Source organism: Malurus melanocephalus, unplaced genomic scaffold, assembly GCF_030028575.1.
Source record: "Malurus melanocephalus ecotype Western Australia unplaced genomic scaffold, MMel_1.1 scaffold_191, whole genome shotgun sequence".
NCBI lineage: Eukaryota > Metazoa > Chordata > Aves > Passeriformes > Maluridae > Malurus > Malurus melanocephalus.
The window spans coordinates 86,601-104,965 of record NW_026623423.1 but is presented as its reverse complement, the minus strand read 5'-3'; the positions used below and the strand labels follow the sequence as shown (position 1 = coordinate 104,965).

Below are 18,365 nucleotides of genomic sequence, written 5' to 3'. Positions count from 1 at the left end.
TGACGGGAAGGAGAGCCCTGGGGTGACCCCCAGCAGGACCTCTTGCCTCCGCTGAGTAGGGCGAGCTGCGCCAGTCGCCCAAGGACAGACTGTCCGGGAGTGACCTGCAGCCAGCGTCCCATCCAGGGGTACCATCTAGTCCCACTGCTGAACGCCGAGCGTGTGGGAGCAGGTTGGAACCAGCGAATAGCCATGTGGAGTGAAAATGCAGTTACACGTTCTGTTAGGTTTGGCTCGTCCCCTAAACTTAAACAGCCTGACTGCAGTAGCCAGGAGCAGCATGCACCGACCTAGCTCTGGTGGGTGGTCAGCACAGCAGAGGATCCCTGCTGCACGCTAGGAGTGGTGTTACGGCCAGTCTGAGGCTTGTGAACAGGGTGTCTGTCATTTCTGTGAAAAATCAGAAAATGTTGTTCTTGTCGAAGCTTCTGAGATAGAAGTACCAAAAATCAGGTAGGAAAAGCCACCCTGAGCTTACTTTAACAGGCCATCTGTGCTGTCTGTTGGCATCTGCTTGAACCTCATGTGCTTCTGGCATGTGCGTACGGCTTCAGCTTCCCTTCCAGGCAGGGTTAACTGCACCAAGACAGCCCTTAAGGAAACAGGAGTAAGTGCAGGAGTGATGCCAGAGCCACATGAGSCTCACTGCAGGGTAGGTGTGAGAAAGTTTGCAACTGGAGGTCTGCTATGTGACTGTACTCCTCTCTCTCACCTGCTTGTGCATCTACATGTAGACCTTGGTCTTGGGGCCTTCCTGCCTCTAGCTGAACATGCTGGTTCCCCARGATACATTTTCCTAGGGTTTAGGACATTACAGAAATCAGCCATATGCCGCRCTACGTGTGCTTCACTGGAGATGTCTACCTGAGCTTGAGTTAAACAGAGCTTAGCCCTACCTTGTGGGATGGCATCTTTGCAATTTGCTTTTGCCTGGAACCAGTTTGTCAGCTGCACGTATAGGTAGCCAGCTGTGACTGGCCATGAAGCTGGGTCAAGCCTTTGGTGTGGATGCCCCCTTCTCCTTGGGGTATGAGGTGTAAAAGCCTGTGGGCTGGTGTGAAACTACTGCAAGGAGCTAGTGAGAGCAAGGACAAAGAGCACAGCCTTCAAGAGCCTGAGCAGAAGTCATAGGAGCAGAAATAGGTGACTTCACRGATTTGATGGGACGTGCAGGAAGTTTTTCTCTGGAACAATTGGCTGGRCTTCTGCCAGTTACTAGTAAAACTGGAGGTGAAATGTGTTAATGATAGCTCATTATCTGCTGATTACTCTGTCATTAAAATGTGAGACCACCTGTAGTTCTGGAATTGGCAAGCTGTTTCCTAGGGTCATTAGGACAGTGGTAGTAACTACACTGTCTAGGAGTCCGCCTTATTTACAAAGCTGTGGAGTTTATCCTTATGAATATTCACATCAACTCCTTAGGAAAAATATAGTCTTGTTCCTGCATCAGCTGGGATGTTTTTTAAATTTATTTTATTTCTTTATGGGATTCTTTTTCTTAGCTGTCTCAGACTGCTGGTCTAACTTTACTCTTTTTCTCAGGTTGCCTAAGTTTCTGTCATGAAAGAAATACGTGTATTTTTGTCTCAAAGACAGAAASTGTTATTTTGAGGAAAAAGATACTTTAGAGGGCTTTCTCATCATCGCTCCAAATTACAGTTAAAACTGCAACCAATAATGTGCCTCATCATTCTAGGAAGAAAAGAAAGACATTGCAAACAGTTAATTTAAAATGAAGTCTACTGGAATCTATTCGGGTTGTATTCCAGATACTGAGTAATGTGGTCTGGTATTGCTCTCTTTTTGCTTAACATTGGAGTGTATTGGAAAAATCAAAGCCAGAATTCAGGGATTAATTGTGGAATGCTTGTAGTTGTAGTTGGTTAGTATTTTATGATGTGTTGTTCCTGATAGAGGGCCAATTAATTTATATRGCTACTTTTCCCCATATATGCCCTTAGCAGAGCAAGCCGTCTGTTCTTACCCTATGGCTTTTTAATTAAAAGCTTTATTTTTATTTTTCATTTCTGGCACACTGGATGTGTTCTTTTAGTAGCTGTAGCCAGTGTTTATCCCCAAGCGAGCTCTGCTTAAAGTCTTAAGCGGAGTTTGAGAGTGTCAGTAATGCATGTGGGCAAAAGCTCAAGAGAAATACTGTTAAAAATGTGGCCAGCATTTTTGTGTGCATTTCCATAGCTRCGTGGGCACTTAACATGGTGAATAAAGGCACAGCTTTTGCCTCAATTAGGTATAAAGGAACATGACAAGATAGGACACCAGGATAGATAAGAGAGAGGGAGAAAGCCATATAGGGAAGGTTATAGGGCTGCCTGCCTGGGTGAAATATTGTGTGCCTTGTGCTTTGTCTGTAGCAAGTGAAAAAAAAAAGGCAAGAGAACACTGTGGATTGAGAAACATTGCAGTTCTGGGCTGAGGTTTGGTAGGTGTTGCTGTGAGGCCAAGGGGTGAAAGACGGTGAAGGGTACCTRTCTGCACAGTGAGTTAAAAACTTTGTGCTTTGACATGTATAGTCAACATGGGGGAGACAGGCGATAGAAGGAAGCAGAACTCATGTAGGTGCAAGCAGACCAAGCGTAGTTTGTCCATGTCTGGAGTTCCCATCCAGTTCCTCAATCTCTGGACAGCAGCTTTCCTTTCCCTCTAAGTCTTAATTTCCCATGCCACCAGAACCTTCCATCTTTATTTTTTCTTTTTGGTTTTTATACTCCCATAGATGCTCTTCTAGATGTTTGGAGTGCTGCCACTAGATGAATTCTTTGGTCCTCCTAGTGTTTTTCTTAATTATTTTCTGGATGCTTGTAATAATTTTACCCTTGTTAGTTCATTATTTGGCCCAATTTGAGCTAATTTCTCTGAAAAAAAAWACGTTTTCTCTGGATTTCTTTGGCACTTCTCTTCTAGAAGAATCATTGCTACCTCACTTAAAGTGATGCATGGTGACAAATGCAGTTGGTATTTGTGTATTTGCAAACTACAGGTTGCATCCTATAATGGGTGTTTCTGGAAAAGCAAGCTATTGGGGCTAGTTACAATGAACAGAATCCAAGGCTTGGGTTTTTTAATTCAGAAAGGAGGAACCTTAGCTCCCAAGCAAATACCCTTGATGTGCGCCATGGKATTCCAGAACTTTTGCAATGACTGACACGGTTGTCCCATCGTGTTGGGGAAGTGTTGTCTGTCCTTATGTGTTCCCATTGTGCCTCTGGACAGTGGAGTTTGTCCCCTGTGCAGCCTTAGTTGAGAAGGAGTCTTTCTGAGTCTTGTGGTAGGGAGTGGATCCCAGCGTGTTCTCTGTGACAGCGTCACCTTTTTCACTTGGGGAGGTGAGACAGAGGAGAAGACACCATGCCATAGTGTTGAGCATTCAGAAGTACCCTGACCTGATGATCCTTTGGACCTTGGTATGGATAACAGTTGGGAGACCTGTGTTCTTTTGTGTGACGCCCTCTCCTTCCCTTGCTCAATTTTACTGAGTAATGCGCTGAGTACCCRCTGTAAATTGTAGTGTGGAGGCAGAAATGTGCATCTGTGCATCTTGATCTATTCATGAACCTTTTTGTTGTTCCACTACTGGAACTGAAATTCCTCAAGCTGTACAGCCCAGCTCCTGTAAGCCTCCAGGACAATACTTTGTAATTTGTTTTAAACCACCTTTTTTTTTTTGGGTTGGTTTTTTTTTTTTTTTTTTTTTTTTTTTTTTTTTTTTTTTTTTTTTTTTTTTTGCAACAGCTGTGTTAGAGGATCCAACTCCAAAGAAAATTGGGTTGCAGTACTTTTGTCTACTGCATGCTCTCAGGGAAGTGAGGTGCTGCAGCGATGGTATACAGTGTGAAGCTGAACAAACCATGGTGCTGCTCCTATGCTGTCTCTTGGCCACCCAGAACACTGTTCAACAGCTTGCCTTTTATGCTATGGGGGAGAGATTACATCCTTGCTTCTCCCTCTCTGAGGCTGTAGTGAGATGTGAGAGAGCTGCAGGAGATGGGCAGGGAGATGAGAGTGCTCGAAGGTACAGCAAGGGAGCGCAGCATGCTCGGGCACAGCAAGGCTTTACCCCTTCTCCTCTGGCACAGAACAGCAGCAGGCTGTTTGCAGGGGTCTAGARCAGAGGCAGAGCAGTGCTGCGACTCCAGTCTCCGCTTTTGAAGGAAAAGAAGATGCCAGAGGAGCATGAGGCACTAGAATGTCCCGAGCAGCTGTAGTGGTGCCTTTTGGAGAGAGAGTGAGCTTTATGAGCATGCCTTGTACTGTCACTTGGTGATGATAATCACCTGCTGGCGCTCAGAAACTGTTTCTGCAGGGTCCAGGGAGTTTCCYATCAGGGATTGCATCTGAGGTTTCTCTGTCCTCTCATGCTGCCTCCAAGCTTTCTGTGAAGGCAGGTCTGGATGGTGCCTGGGGTGATTTGCCAAGTTCATGACTGCTACTTATGACATGCAAATACCAGCAAGAGTGTTCAGCTGCTCTGCTTTGTAACATCTCTGTCTTGAGGACTGTGTGAAAATTTTTGCGATGTCCCAGCCTGCTTTCTTCTGCCTGTGCTACAGGCTCTTGGAAGGAAGGCTTTATGTACTCTGTGCCTGATGGACTGTGCCCATGCTCCCAGCCCTGCCTTCTTCAGCAGTGCCACTGGTAGCTGGAAGTATTACTCTGCTTTCAGTATCTGATGGTGTAAGTTGGGGGGATATGCAGAAAAAAAAGAAAGAGAATAATGCCAAAACCCTTTCTATCTGCACTTTGTGCATTAGTCCAGAGCAGTGCTGATGATTGAGTTAAAGCCTGGCACCAGCCATTTGGGCTTGAGCTTTCTGGCTGTGTTTAATGAGGAGCTGAATTTTAAGCTGTCCAGTAGCCACTTATTCTGTACAATTCCTTGCAGTAACAGCTGGCTTTGTGCACTCCCACAAACATGATCAGACTTGTGGAAAGAGAGGGAGTATCGACCTCCTAACCTTATGCCTGTCCCAGGTGCCTCTTCTGTCTTCCTAACAGTAGATAGAAAGCAGCACTTCGGGTCCTTCGTCCTTGCTGCCTGACGACCACTTCCAGTTCATTTCTCACCATAGTAGCATGTGGTTTTATTTTCCCCTTCTGACTGAGGTCAYGAGAGAGCCTTGTCATATTGTCCCTCTTGCTTTTCTTTGCATATTCATTCTCCTGTATTCTTCCCAGTCCATATTAGGCTTTTATTCACCTGCTGCCCTGTATCTTCTTTGTCCCCTGGTGCTCTTCATGTTTTATTCTCCCTTCTTCCCATGGTTTTCAGGAGAGTTTTTATGCTCTGAAATTCAGGTGTGTATCCCTATAGGATTCTTCAGGGCTGTCCTATAGGATATGGAGTTGTAGAATGGTGTTGCCAGGGTCTGAAGTATCCTTCAGACTCTTGACATGCTGCAGAACAGTGTGAAGAGCCTTTTGGAATGTATTTGGCTTGTACAATGGTCTTGGGCATGAGGTATGATTCTTGGGSCTGTCCTCAATGAACCCTGTGTCCCTTTCAGCTCAGGATATTCTATGCAAGTAAAGTGTACAGCTGGTGGTAGCACTTAGCTGAAGTTCTGCCTGGTCTGTGGCCTGGTTCTGATGTGCAGAGCTGCTGGAGAAGGTTGTCTGGGATGAGCCATTGCAGAGCAGTCTTTAACCTTTCTGACCCTCAGTCTTTAGTGTCAGAAATTTATAGGCAATGTGCTTCCAATAAATTCCTCCAAGCAGCCTGTTATGCATTTTGCAGTCAGGCAGGCTTTTTAGATCAGCACACATGCACAGTTAGCCTCACTGCTGAGGTTAGAGTTATCGGCTGGCTCAGGACTGACCAGATGTTTGAGTGCATCTGGAAGCCTGTTCTTTTACTTAGATATGCAAGGGCTACCTCTTCCTGTCTGTGCAGACAGGCACCATTTGTGTCCACTGCCCCAGTAAAGTGCTGCTGCACCAGTGAGGTGCTGTGGGTGAAGAAGGTTGTGCCTGCTGCTGGTGTAAAGTGAGTTGGAAGGCTTCAACAGGATCCATGTTGTGCCATCTGCTCTTCTGTCCTGCAGGAATACCACAACCCTGGCTGGTGCTGTGAGATATATTTTCCAGCAGAACAAAATTAAATTTGATTCTCTTTTCCTGATGGCTGTGGGGTTTGAGAGATTTTAAAAGCTAATTTTAAAAAAAGAAGCTTTTTTCCTCCTTTGTGTTTACACGTGCATACCCTGCAACCACAGGCCAAGTCTGGCTTGCAGAATTTTTCCCCTTATTTTCCAAGGTATTGCATGCTCTTCTCTGCTACGCAAGGAAGAGTGCTGGGCTGCGAGGGGTCTTGACTGTGTGTTTGTCTGCCACATGCAAAACTGTATTTCTGCCTGCTCCAGGGAGTTTGCCTATCAGCTGTGTTTAGTGCTATACATTTTCTTGGTGTCTTGCTGTTGTGGTTTAACTCCCAGCTCTCTACCAAGCACCACACTCATTAAATCCTGGTTCCATAGGATGCAAGAGAACACTGGAAGGGTAAAACTGGGAAAAGTCTTGGGTTGAGATGATGACAGTGTAATAGCTAAAGCAAAAGYCATGCACACAAGGAATTCRTTGACTGCCCACTTCCCAGGGGCAGTCAGGTGTCCAGCCATCTCCAGGAAAGCAGGGCTCCATCCTGCATGGCAGTGAATTGAGAAGACAAACCCCATCGTTCTGAACATCCCCTCTTCTCTCTCCCCAGCCCTGCCTTCATCTTACCTTGTTTTTTTTGTGCTGAGCGTGATGCCATAAGGTATGGAATGTTGCTCTGGTCAGTTAGAGTCAACTCTCCTGGCTGTATCCCCTCCCAGCATCTTGTGCACCCTCAGCATCCTTTCTGGCAGTTATAGGACAGGGAGAAAAGGCCTTGGCTGTGTGCAAGCCCTGCTCAGCAATAAGGAAAACATCTMTGTATTAGCAGCATCATTTTCAGCATAAATCCAGAATGCAGCCCCATACCAGCCACTGTGAAGAAAATTAACCCCACTCCAACCAAAACCAGCATACTCAAAGTGGAAAGGTCACCCAAGATGCTGCACCACTTTCTAAGTGTCACAGCAATTTCTTTGATGAAAGGTGCATTGTTGTGCTGAAGTGAGAGGTGAATGTGACAGAAATCCTGATGTTCCACAGTGCTTCAGCAAAGGGATGCCAATGTTTGGCTTCATAAGGGGCATAAGTTGGGTAAGTGTTGTGCCATGGTGTGCTAGGGCTATACTCTGCTGCTGCTTTTGGTACATACCCAGGTGATGTATCAAGTGGTRTTATTGTTGGGAAGACATGTTATTGCCTTTCAGGAGAAGAAAGCCAAAACCAATCTTCTTATAATTTTATTTAATGAAAATTGAATTTTTACCTCAAGACCTGAAAAAAGTGGTGGTCAAAGAGGACGCTGTGTGAGCAAAGCCACTTTAGGAAAAGTTCATGCTGGCAAGCTGCCGATCCAGGTGTTCTGCTGACTTGGTGCCATGCTTTCCTTAAGCCCTCTGCTGCRGTGGCCTGGTGTAAATGTGTGTACTTACTCAGCTGTGTCTCCCTCTCTCCCAGCAAAATGAGCTCAACTCCTTCCTGTGGACAATCAAGAGAGATCCCCCATCTTATTTCTTTGGCACCATCCATGTCCCATACACCCGTGTCTGGGATTTTATCCCAGAGAACTCCAAGAAGGCCTTCCAGCAGAGCCACATCGTGTACTTTGAGCTGGACCTCACTGATCCCTACACTATCTCAGCTCTCACCAGCTGCCAGCTCCTGCCACAGGGGGAGAACCTCCAAGATGTCTTGCCCCGKGACATCTACCGCCGGCTGAAGCGGCACCTGGAGTACGTCAAGCTCATGATGCCGTCCTGGATGACCCCAGACCAGCGGGGCAAAGGGCTGTATGCAGACTACCTCTTCAAYGCCATTGCTGGCAACTGGGAGCGGAAGAGGCCGGTGTGGGTGATGCTCATGGTGAACTCTCTGACAGAGGTGGACATCAAATCACGAGGTGTGCCCGTCCTGGATCTTTTCCTGGCCCAGGAAGCRGAGCGGCTGAGGAAGCAAACGGGGGCTGTGGAGAAAGTGGAAGAGCAGTGCCACCCGCTCAATGGGCTGAACTTCTCCCAGGTGAGGCGGAGTGGTGTGCAGGGTGCCAGGCTGGCTGCTCAGGTGGATATCGCAGCAGCAAGAGCACGGGCTGGGGCGCGGGGTAAGTGCTTTCTACCCAGAAACTCGTGTCTGCTCCCTGCATCCCTATATCCTCAGGAGAGTTTGCCAGAGAATGAATTCATTTGATCCTGGCCTAGGGAGACCCCTGTTCTCTTCCGTGGGCAGCCTTGGGCATGTTCCACCCTCAGAGACATCGGACCTTTGAATGTGTGCCCTCTGACCCTAACTGAGCTGCGCTGCAGGGGGACAGGCAGGCTGGGGCTGTGTCCAAACTTGTTTCTGTAATAGCAAGTTAAAAAGAGAGAAGTGATTACCTGGGGAAAGCAGGGGTGCTGGTTGGGAAAGTATCACAGTGGATACCTCAATGTCCTCAGAAACAGGGGCTCATCTTCCACATGGGGAAAGGTATYTTTTTGTTTGTTTGCTGGGGTATTTTTTCCCTCCCTTGATTACCAGGTGAGGGTCAGCTCAGCACCACTTTGCGCAGGGAACTGCACAGTCTAGTACAGGTCCTCGTGCAAGTGCCTTTGTGTTTGCAAACCTGCTGGAGTTCTGCACTGCTGTTCATGCAGCAGAACAACATCTCTGTTGTGTGTGCTGGATGAGGAGCTCCTCTCTGAATGAAATATACCAGGCAGCAGATCCATAGGGATCTCAGGAATAACATTGCTCTCTGATGTGGAGTACCTTTGCTGCAGGGAGGTGCTGGTTTGGGGAGTGGAGYTGGCATTTGCTTAGCAATCAGTAAAACCTGCCTTTTGCAACATGCTCTGGTTGCACAAGGTGAGAGGACCTTTAGTCACAGGGCTGGGAAATTTCGACTGATGCTTGGCCTTCTTTCCTGCATCCTGAAGCCTGGCCTGTCACTGATACAGAGTTTGGAAGGGAAAGAGTGGAAGGGAAGCATGTTCCAGCATGGGCAGGGGCAGCAGTTCAGTACAAATGTCTGAAGTTCTGCTACCCCAGTCTACAGTGGTGGGAGAACCACGGTGCAGGATACAGAAAAGAACCAGAGCTGCCCCACTTGAGCTGTCCTTTACTGCACTTCTCTCTTCCCTTGCTTGGAGCTGGACATCCTCATTTTCATCTCTAGTCTTTTGCTTAACACTGTGCTTTGAGTGCTCCTGCACTTTGCTCATTGCTAACCTAGGAATAGGCTGGGAAGTACCTTCTTTTCTACCTCTTATCTGGTTGAGGATTTATAAACCTTATTGCCCATGTTTATCTCTYGCTGACATTGCCTCTTTGGTTGATCACGATAGATGGGGAGGGAGAGGAAATGTGCACTCTTCTCACCTGCCTATAAGAAAGTGGTAGGGAGATAAATATTGATTGCAAATCATGTCCCTGCTAAGCTCATGCAAATGTAGACTCTTTAGGCCTTCACAGCCTTCTTCAAAGAGCAGCTGTTGCTATGCTGTTTTGCAGATGGGATAAATACCAAGTGATCCAAGAAGCTGCATGGGCAAGGGACACTGAGCTGACATGTCCAGAATTGCTGAGAGGGCCAGAGTTACAAAAACTGCAGGAGAAATTTGCTCTAGATGGGAAAACCGCAGCTCATGGTTGCCCCACAGTCAGTGGAGGTGTATGTACGCATCGTGTGTGCACACCTTGCACACCTGCTTGCTCCAGGGGAAGGAGTGCACTGTCCCTTGAGGGAGCAACTACTGTACTGCAGATTCACACCTCCACTCCTGTCCACTACTAGATTCCCAATACAGGCAGCTCAAGCAAAAGGAAAACCAGAGGCAGATGATTTTTATACTTCTAAGCCAATTTCATGGCTGTTTCAGCAACTGACTTGTGAACTCCCCTGGTTGGCAATTCTGTAAGTCTTTGATTGCAGAGCTTTCTTGTCAGTTTGTTCAGGCAGAAGAGTTAACTACCTGTTTAATATCAATCAAACAAAGACTTTGAAATAGGCTCTTTGAAAATGATTTTCTTTGCTGTGCTTCTGTGTGGAAACCCCCAGTATTGAACCACTTTTGTGACTGCTTTTCAAAAAAAGTGAACACACAAGCATAACTTAGACATTTACATTGGGTAAAACAGAACGGAAAACCATAAGGAGTAGTCTAATACTATGCAAGAAATATCACCGAATCACAGAGAGGAAAAGACCTCAAATATCACCTAGTTCCATCCCCTCTGCCACRGGCAGGGACACATTTCCCTAGATGAGCTTGCTCAGAGTCCCRTCCARTCTGTCCTGAAACACGTCTAAGGATRTGGCAGCCATGTTTTTTCTGAGCAACCTGTTTCAGTGCATTAGCACTCTCAGTAAAGAATTTCTTCCTTATATCTAACTAAACCTTCTCTCTTTCACTTTGAAGTCATTTCCCCTTGTCCTGTCACTACATGCCCTTGTAAAAAGTCTTTATTTTAGTCTTCCTTCCCATACTGGAAGGTGCATTTACAGGGCACCCMAARSCYTYYYYTTTCYAGGCGTAACTATCCCAATTCTCTCTGTCTTCTCTTACAGGAGAGGTGCTCATTTCTTCCAGCTGATCTTGGTGTCCCTCCTCTGGATTCTCTGCAACAGTTCCCTGTCCTTCCTGTTCTGGGTCCCCCGAGCTGGGTGCAGTGTTCCAGGTGGGGTCTCAGCAGAGCAGAGCAGAGCAGAGGGGCACAATCCCCTCCCTCCCCTGCTGCCCACGCTGCTTTGGATGCAGCMCAGGACACGTTTGKCTCTCTGGGCTGGCAGTGCCATGGCYRGGTCATGTCCAGCCTCTCACCCACAGCACCCCCARGTCCTTCCCACAGGGCTGCTCTGATCTGTTCATCCCCAKCCTGTGCTGGGACCAGGGGCTGCCCTGGCCCAGGATGCCGCATCTGACAGTGTCTTGTTAAACTGCATGAGATTCCCATGGGTCCACCTGTTAAGCTTGTCCAGATCCCTCTGGATGTCACCTAGAGAGACAGTTTTTTTTYCTTACAGCAGAATTACAGAGGAATTATTTGCTTAGCAGAGAAGCGAGTTCAGTGTTTTCAGTTTGTTTCTGCACAGGGTTTGTTCTTTCTTTCACATCCAAAATGACTGTACTACCTCTAAAGGTGGACTCCCCAGCCACTTGCAAGCATACATTGTTATTAGCTGAGTCCTTCATTTGAGCTATTCTATTGAATAAGGCCTTGTTGGTGTATGTTGTTGCAGGTAAAGGTCTGGAACAGTTAATTGTTGTCTAGGGTTGCACAATGCTCTGTAACTTCAAAATCCAAACAAACCCAGATTAGCAACTTCCTTGTCCTTGTGAATAGAGAACAATAACAAATGAAAAAAAAAAGAAAAAAACCAAACTGGTGCATACAACAGCCAACATTGCCTGTCAGGGGGTTCTTTCTCTTCGASTTTTTGTACCAAAGACTTTTGGTTTATGACTCTCTTATTTTACCTGCCAGATCTCCCTGTTCTTGCTCAGCCCAGGCTGGCTGCCCACATTGCCAAATCATAAACATGTCATTTCTGCTCAGTACACAACGATGTGTACACAATCTGTGAAATAGTTTACTGCCTTCTCAGTCCCTCTCTCCTCTTCCAAATTCTATGCAACTTTAGGAATATGAGAAGATTAGTTTGTCTCCATGCCAGGGCCATGGTGTTTATTTTTCCTCTTTCATTCTGTTTCCATCCTAGCTTGTCTTACTTGTTGTCCCACCCCACCCTCTCTGATGGGTAGTGCCTGTCTTGTTGCAGTATCCTGCAAGCAGATCTCACTCCTAGCTGCATCTGGGCTTCTAGAAGATGAAAGGCTTTGTAGCTATATACAATCTGCCACTGYTGACTTCCAGCTTGGAGCCAGTGTTCCCAACTGCTCATTTCCAGCTRTGCATGTGCTGACCTGTTTGCTGTRTTGGGGGCAATAGTGTCCCAGCCCACAACCTGTGCAGCTTTGCTGTTGTTTTCAGAAGTGTAATGAGTATCAGTTTAGTGTTGGCTCAGAAAACAAGCGGGCCTTTTCCTGTGCTGTGCCATGCCCTTGCTTTGGGACACCAAGGTGGTGTCCAGGCTCTACTCCTCACAAACTAGTCTCAGTTTGASCACAAGAAGTTCAGACTTTTGTCTGCCCTTTTTGTGGACCAATKGGTAAGTGTGTACACAAGACCCTGGCCAGTTTGGCTTCTCCAGTATGGGGATACTTGGTAGAAGACTCTGTCTGTTACCTGCTCTTAGTTTGAAAATTGTTTCCCCAAGTGACTTTCTTGTGGTCATACTTTGTTACAGCATTCTTCCTACCTGAGCATTTGGTTACATTGCTACATATTCAAAAGTAGTCTTTAAAGCTGCTTGGAAAAAGCAAGAGCCTCCGAGGGCTGACTGCTCGTGGAATCCTGGCTCCTAATTCAGGAGTCTTGTAATTTGCATCTTTCAGCCTGTCCCTCATACAGCTTACTGCAAGTAAGAAATGAAGCAAAGTTTTCTATAGTGATAATTTTGTATTAATTAAGACATTATTTGCTTACATTTTTATTCAAAAAACGACCTTTGCAAATAGAAAAGTGCTGAGAGATTCTTTCTTTTTTTTGAAGRATTCCCAGCACTTCCACGTTCTGGATCACTGACATGACTCTGAGAGCTATYGACTCCTGTTGAAGAAATGCAGCCCTTATGATGTGACAGCAACATCATTTTTCTGCTTAATCTGTGTACCCATTTGGGTGAAAGGGCCACTCTTGATAACCCCTGGTATCAAATTATTGTTTAGGAAAAGCTGGTATTTGTGGACAGAGTAGGAAACAAAGACACCATTGCCTTGTTACATGTGTTACATAGTTTGTTGGTTGGTTTGGGTTTTTCCCCATTCTAAGGAGGTTAGAAATGATGGCCTGAAATTAGATGAAATTGATTAGATTTTGCTAGTCTTCTCATTTCAAGTGGAGGGCTTTTTTTCTGTACTTGGTTGGTCAGTTATAATAGTTGTGTTTAATTTCTGGGATGGCGAGGCTTGATCTTGCAGTATTTCTGTTCGTAAAATCTTGGTTCAGGCTCAACTTTGACCATGATGGAGAATCTCAAAGAAAGAAGAAGCAAGGAAAGGCACATAGTACAAGATCTGCAAAGARTGGATTAGATTCTCTAGTTTAGGTCCAAATTTGGAGCGAAGCAAAGAGCAGTCGCTTGTTGAAAGAGCTGACAGAGGAGCAGAGTATTTTATTGCTAAACAAGTTGGATGGGACACTGCTTGCGGTAACCTGATTGCAACTGCTGCCCCGAGGGTTTAACTTCAAGGCTTACTTGTTAGGAACATCCTTCTCTCTGTAGATGATGGGAACATCAGGATTTTGTGCACGTGAATTGGAGCTGGAACAACTGAATTGATCCTGCATCTTTGCATCTTTGGCTGCAGGAGTCTGTGAGCTACATTTGGTTTTGTTTTCGGTTTGTGTGTAAACACACCTGCAGCCTCCACATCTGAGCATCGGGGATGGGGAATRGTCTGGCTTGTGGGAACCAAAATAACTAAGGCTTTGCATTTCAGTTGCCATAATTAGAGTTTCATTAAGATCTTTTTAAGTACTTGGGGATTTCAGAGTTCTTCCCTCAGTCACAGAAGTGGCATTCAGTGGTGATATGCTGTTTCTGCATTCACAAGGGTGGGGAGTTTGTTTCAAGCAGCCTGTGCTCTGCAGTAGGACTGTGAAATCCCAAACTGTGAACTTTGTTCCTTGCACCCTGTATGGCCACTCAAGGTAGCACACAGCAGCTCTGAGCTGAATGCTTTTTGGAGAAGCTCAGCCAACAGTAAGGAGTGTGGAGCAGGGCRGAGAGTGGCTTTGGCTTATTCAGCTGTTCAGGCTGTCGGGTGTCCCTGTGCGAAGCTKTGCTCTGCACGTTCTCTTTTTGCAGGTTTACTGTGGATTTCAAGGTCCATGCAGATCCACGTTGCCTCCTAAATCCCAATTGACCATGTTTCTGACTCACAGCAGTGGTTCTGAAGACTGAATCTTARTTTTCATCAACAAATTCAGACCAAAAATTCAGCCCAGCTTTAGTTTCTGCCTGTGTGATTTTGTGAGGGTTTGTATTCCATGGAAGAGCCTCCGCTATCAACTCTTAGTACTTGTGTGGGTATTACAGCTGTAATCCATTTTATCTTTTAATGTTCTATTTCTTGAGCCTGTCACAGCAGTGCACATTTTCTGTGTGTTGYTAACTGCCCTCTCAGCTCTTCCCAGTCCTGGCAGCATCTGTCTTGTGACAAGGCAGCTGTATGTGTGCTTGGCGTAGTTAAGTACTGTCACTGTCTTCATCCTGGTGCTTAGACACCAATGTGTGTGAACAGTTTCACAAGAATTAGACGGATGGGTGAAGGGTGGTCACATCAGAGAATCTCCTACATRTCCCAGGTGCCATCTCTGGCTCAAGTAATTTCCATGTGTACTACCTGTAATTTTTCAGTGTGTACCGCTCCCCCCATGTTCCCAAAACAGCGCCATGTGAGAAAAGTATTTATACGTTTTAGGGCCATCAGGCTGTCAAAACCTCRAATTAGCTTGCAACTGTGCATCAAATATGGCCGAATTTGGTGCAGATCAGTGCTTCCAGGAGCTACTCGATCCAGACTACAAGCATTATCCCATTCTTTCCAAGGTGAAAGCTGAGGTTCTGGCTGCCTGTGCTGGGTGTTTCTGGTAGTGAGGTGTTGTCACACTGGGGAGAGATCCCACTGAGACATGGCTTACGGGGAGAATATTGTGCCTTATTGCTGTCTTGAGAGCACTCCACGTGGAGTTAGCCCCTCCACCTTTCTGAACAGGCATTTTTTGGCTCATTGGGATGAGGATGAGCCATCCTACCCCCACCAAGAACATGAGTTTCATGGGGTGCTCCACTTGGCAGAGCAGCGAGCCTGCTAAAGCCTTTTTTCACTTCTGCTTGAGACAAGTCTGCACAGGATGGCATCATACAATTCCTTGGCTTTGCTCTTCCATAATCTTTTGGCATTTTGAAGAGCTTCCTCCGGGCTCAGAGGAAGTGTTTGGGATTCTGATGGGAGCGCATCGTATAAATAACACCAGATGCTCTAAACTAGCAGGAGAGCTGCATCCTTGCACTGGTATGCTGCTGGATATGTCCCTGCACTAAGTGTGGTGAGGACTCTGGTATTCCAGACACTGCAGTCCTCAGTTCCCCAGATTGAGTGTAGGTCAGATTTTCAGTTGTGTCAGGTAAAAGTTTTACTTTTGTTTGGCGTTAATTGCCTAAAGATTTTAACTGCTCAGAAAACGTGAACTTTTATTTAGACAGTGTCCTAAACATCTTTCTGCCTCTCCAGCTGCAAACTTTTGTGTCCTGGCTCCTGCATACACCTCAAGAAACAGGGTGAAAAGCAGGTTTTGGTATTGGTTTGGACTTGTTTTGGAGAGGGGATCTGGACAAATCACTCAGATGCTCAAAATCCACTGGTCTCTTTCCACTTTTTTACCCCTCTGCCCTCTGAAGGGCAGGTAGGTTATGTCAGAATCCAGTGGTAAAGGAGGCTAAAGCAGCTTAGCTGTCCATGGTTACAGGATCAGCACAAAGCTGACTCTCGCAGGTCTTTCACTAGACATCCCACTACGGCTGTGCAGCTTTGGGAATTCTGTGGCTGCTAACCTGCTTCACCAGGGCTGTTGCAGCAGCAAAGGCACGCCCCYAGCATCTGCTAGACAGATTTGCTGCTCTTCTGACCACGGTTCAGGCTCCTGCCTTATCCTGGCCAAAACAGCCAAGTCTGCTGGGAATGTGCAGCAGTTTGACCACCTGACCACATAACCAGTYTCCAGATTATAGAATACTGTGAGTTGGAAGCATCATCAAGTGCAGGTCTTGAGTGAATGGCTCATATGGGGTKGAACCCACAAACTTCATGTTATTGGCACCATGGTCTAACCAAATTAGCTAATCTCAGTGACACCTTTCACAGACAATGCCTACGATTGTACAAAAACTCCTCTGACTTCCAGGTATGCTTGAGGAAATTCCCATCCCTGGAGTTTCAGGGTATGCCCCGAAGTACAAACACAAAATTCCTCTGCAGCTCTTTGAGAAAGGAACTGAAATCCTGTCACCATTGATATAGCTGCCAGAATGATCTCTAGAAACTTTTTACGGCTGAAATTTCTGTACTCAGGTAGTTGCAGTTATCCTGAGGTGAGGTATATCTGTACTCTCCTTGAGACCAGAGTGGCTGATAGACACAGGTAATGTACCTTTCAGTCTTGTGTTGGGCACTGCATTTCCAGTTTGACAGCAGTCTGTGTGCAGGCTTGGCTGTGTAAAATGCAGGCACGTCAGGTGTGGTTGGAAACTTCTAATGGAGGCATTTCTGCTGAAACAAATTCTACTGTACAGCCTAAGTCTAAGCTCCTGTACAGTCTCAGCTGCTCAGCCAGTCTAACTTGTTAGGCTAGGGTAATTTGATCCCAAGTTTCACCCCGTGTGAATTTATAAGGCCTGTTTGTAAAGATAAATGGACTATTGTCACAGTTGGAATCCCATGGGATAAGCTGCATTTTTGGAASGTTCAAAAATAAAGGGGCTACAGCCCCTGTTTCCTAGGAAGGATTAAATGGAGAAGGGAGAGAAGGTGATGGCACATATATTTTTATTTACTTTGAAGCTGTTGGTGAATCAAAAGAAGAMGATATGGAAAGCTTAAGGTTGTAGCTGATCAGCAGTAATGCAGGGGATGGAAGTACCTGTTGTCATTATTGCACAGTGCCTGGCTGAGCATCTCCTTGAAACTCTACCAGAGGAGAACAAGAGAAAAATTATACTTCCATTTAAGTATTTCAGGTATGTTTTCACAACACTCCAAGAAGTCTGTTCACCTAAAACACACGTGGGAATAACACTGTCTAGAAGGTATTRTTGCTGTCTTGTAATGATGCAATTTCAGGCCTCATCCAGGTTAATAAAAAATTAATTAATCACTGAACTGAAAAGGACATTTGCTTAGGTAAAAATAATCATGTCCAAACTTTATTTTTATGTGAAAAGAGAATATGTAGTACCCACCACTTTTATATGATTGGTGCTCCAAAGGGTTCAATTTTTCAAAACAGAAAAGAATTATAGGCCAAATAAAGTAGAAGGAAGGACTTAGGCATAAAAATGGGAATGATAATTGGAAGTTGTTCAAGAATCCTAATTAGGGCCCTGAGAAACCGCAATTCTGCATTTGCAAAGACGAATTTCTTAGTTTAAAAGAAAGCTGGTTTGGTTGACAAAGGAGATTAAAGCAGCAAAAACCCTAAAATACAATGAATTGGAAAACAGAGCAAGCAACATGGAAAAGTAATCTGCAAGTARAGGCAGACAATTGATGGGGGAGCTGAAGGATACCAGAAAAGAGCTTTTGGGCAGCAGCTTTGAACAATAAGAAGGAATCCTTAAAATACATTAGGGATTCGTGAAATCCTAGCAGTGGTGTAGGCTTTATACTGACCAGAAGTGAAGAAAAATACTGAAAAAGCAGTGGAAGAAATAATCAGTAATTATTTTGTGATGTTTGGAAAGGAGAAGGCTCTTTATTCTTAACTTGGTTGTAAGAGAATATTTTCTGCTCTGGTGACAAATTGCTTCCAGTAATTAGGAAAAATGTTCAATGTCATTGTTTTTGAATATTCAAAATAATAATTAACTTACAGTCCATAATTTTTAGAGASTAAGCCAAGGAGCTCTTTGAATTGTTAATGACACTTGAAAAAATACAGGGGAGTGGGAAAAAAACTACTGTAACAGCATTATTCTGGGACAATGAGGGAAGAGCATGCCAGACTACCAAAAGTTCAGTTTGGTCAGAGCACAAAAAGTCTGATAAGCTATGCAGCTAGTTTAGAACTGAAAGAAGGCGGGATGGTACCAGCCAATTTTCCCTGATTGGCAAACTGCCCTTGTCAGACAACTTACTCATGTGAGTGTGATTTTTGGTAATAATTGGTGAGATAATTACACCTAGGTCTGAAGCTTTTGACTTTGTTCCTGGTGATACTCTGATACAGGAGTACACACCAGACAAAATCCAAGTGGCTTACTGTAAATARCCCCGGGTATTTGTGCATTCTTATGGGATGGTTGCAGATGGGGAGTCGCCCTCCACCAGMGAGTAGCAAAGCTTAAAAAAACGCGTAAAGAAGTACTGAAGGTGTCTGCTCCTGGCCCTGCATTACCTGGTGACTTTGTCAGTGATACAAATACTACATAATTG

At 45.4% G+C, this 18,365-nt stretch overlaps 1 protein-coding gene across 2 annotated transcripts in view; it reads left to right on the top strand.

The window, feature by feature from the left end:
* Positions 1–18,365, top strand: part of TRABD2A (TraB domain containing 2A) — a 71,358-nt gene that overhangs the window by 1,119 nt on the left and 51,874 nt on the right. For both annotated transcript variants that reach the window (XM_057373267.1, XM_057373266.1), the window contains exon 2: positions 7,570–8,130. In XM_057373267.1, the coding sequence (XP_057229250.1) occupies positions 7,570–8,130 (561 nt within the window). The remainder of the gene's footprint in view (positions 1–7,569; positions 8,131–18,365) is intronic.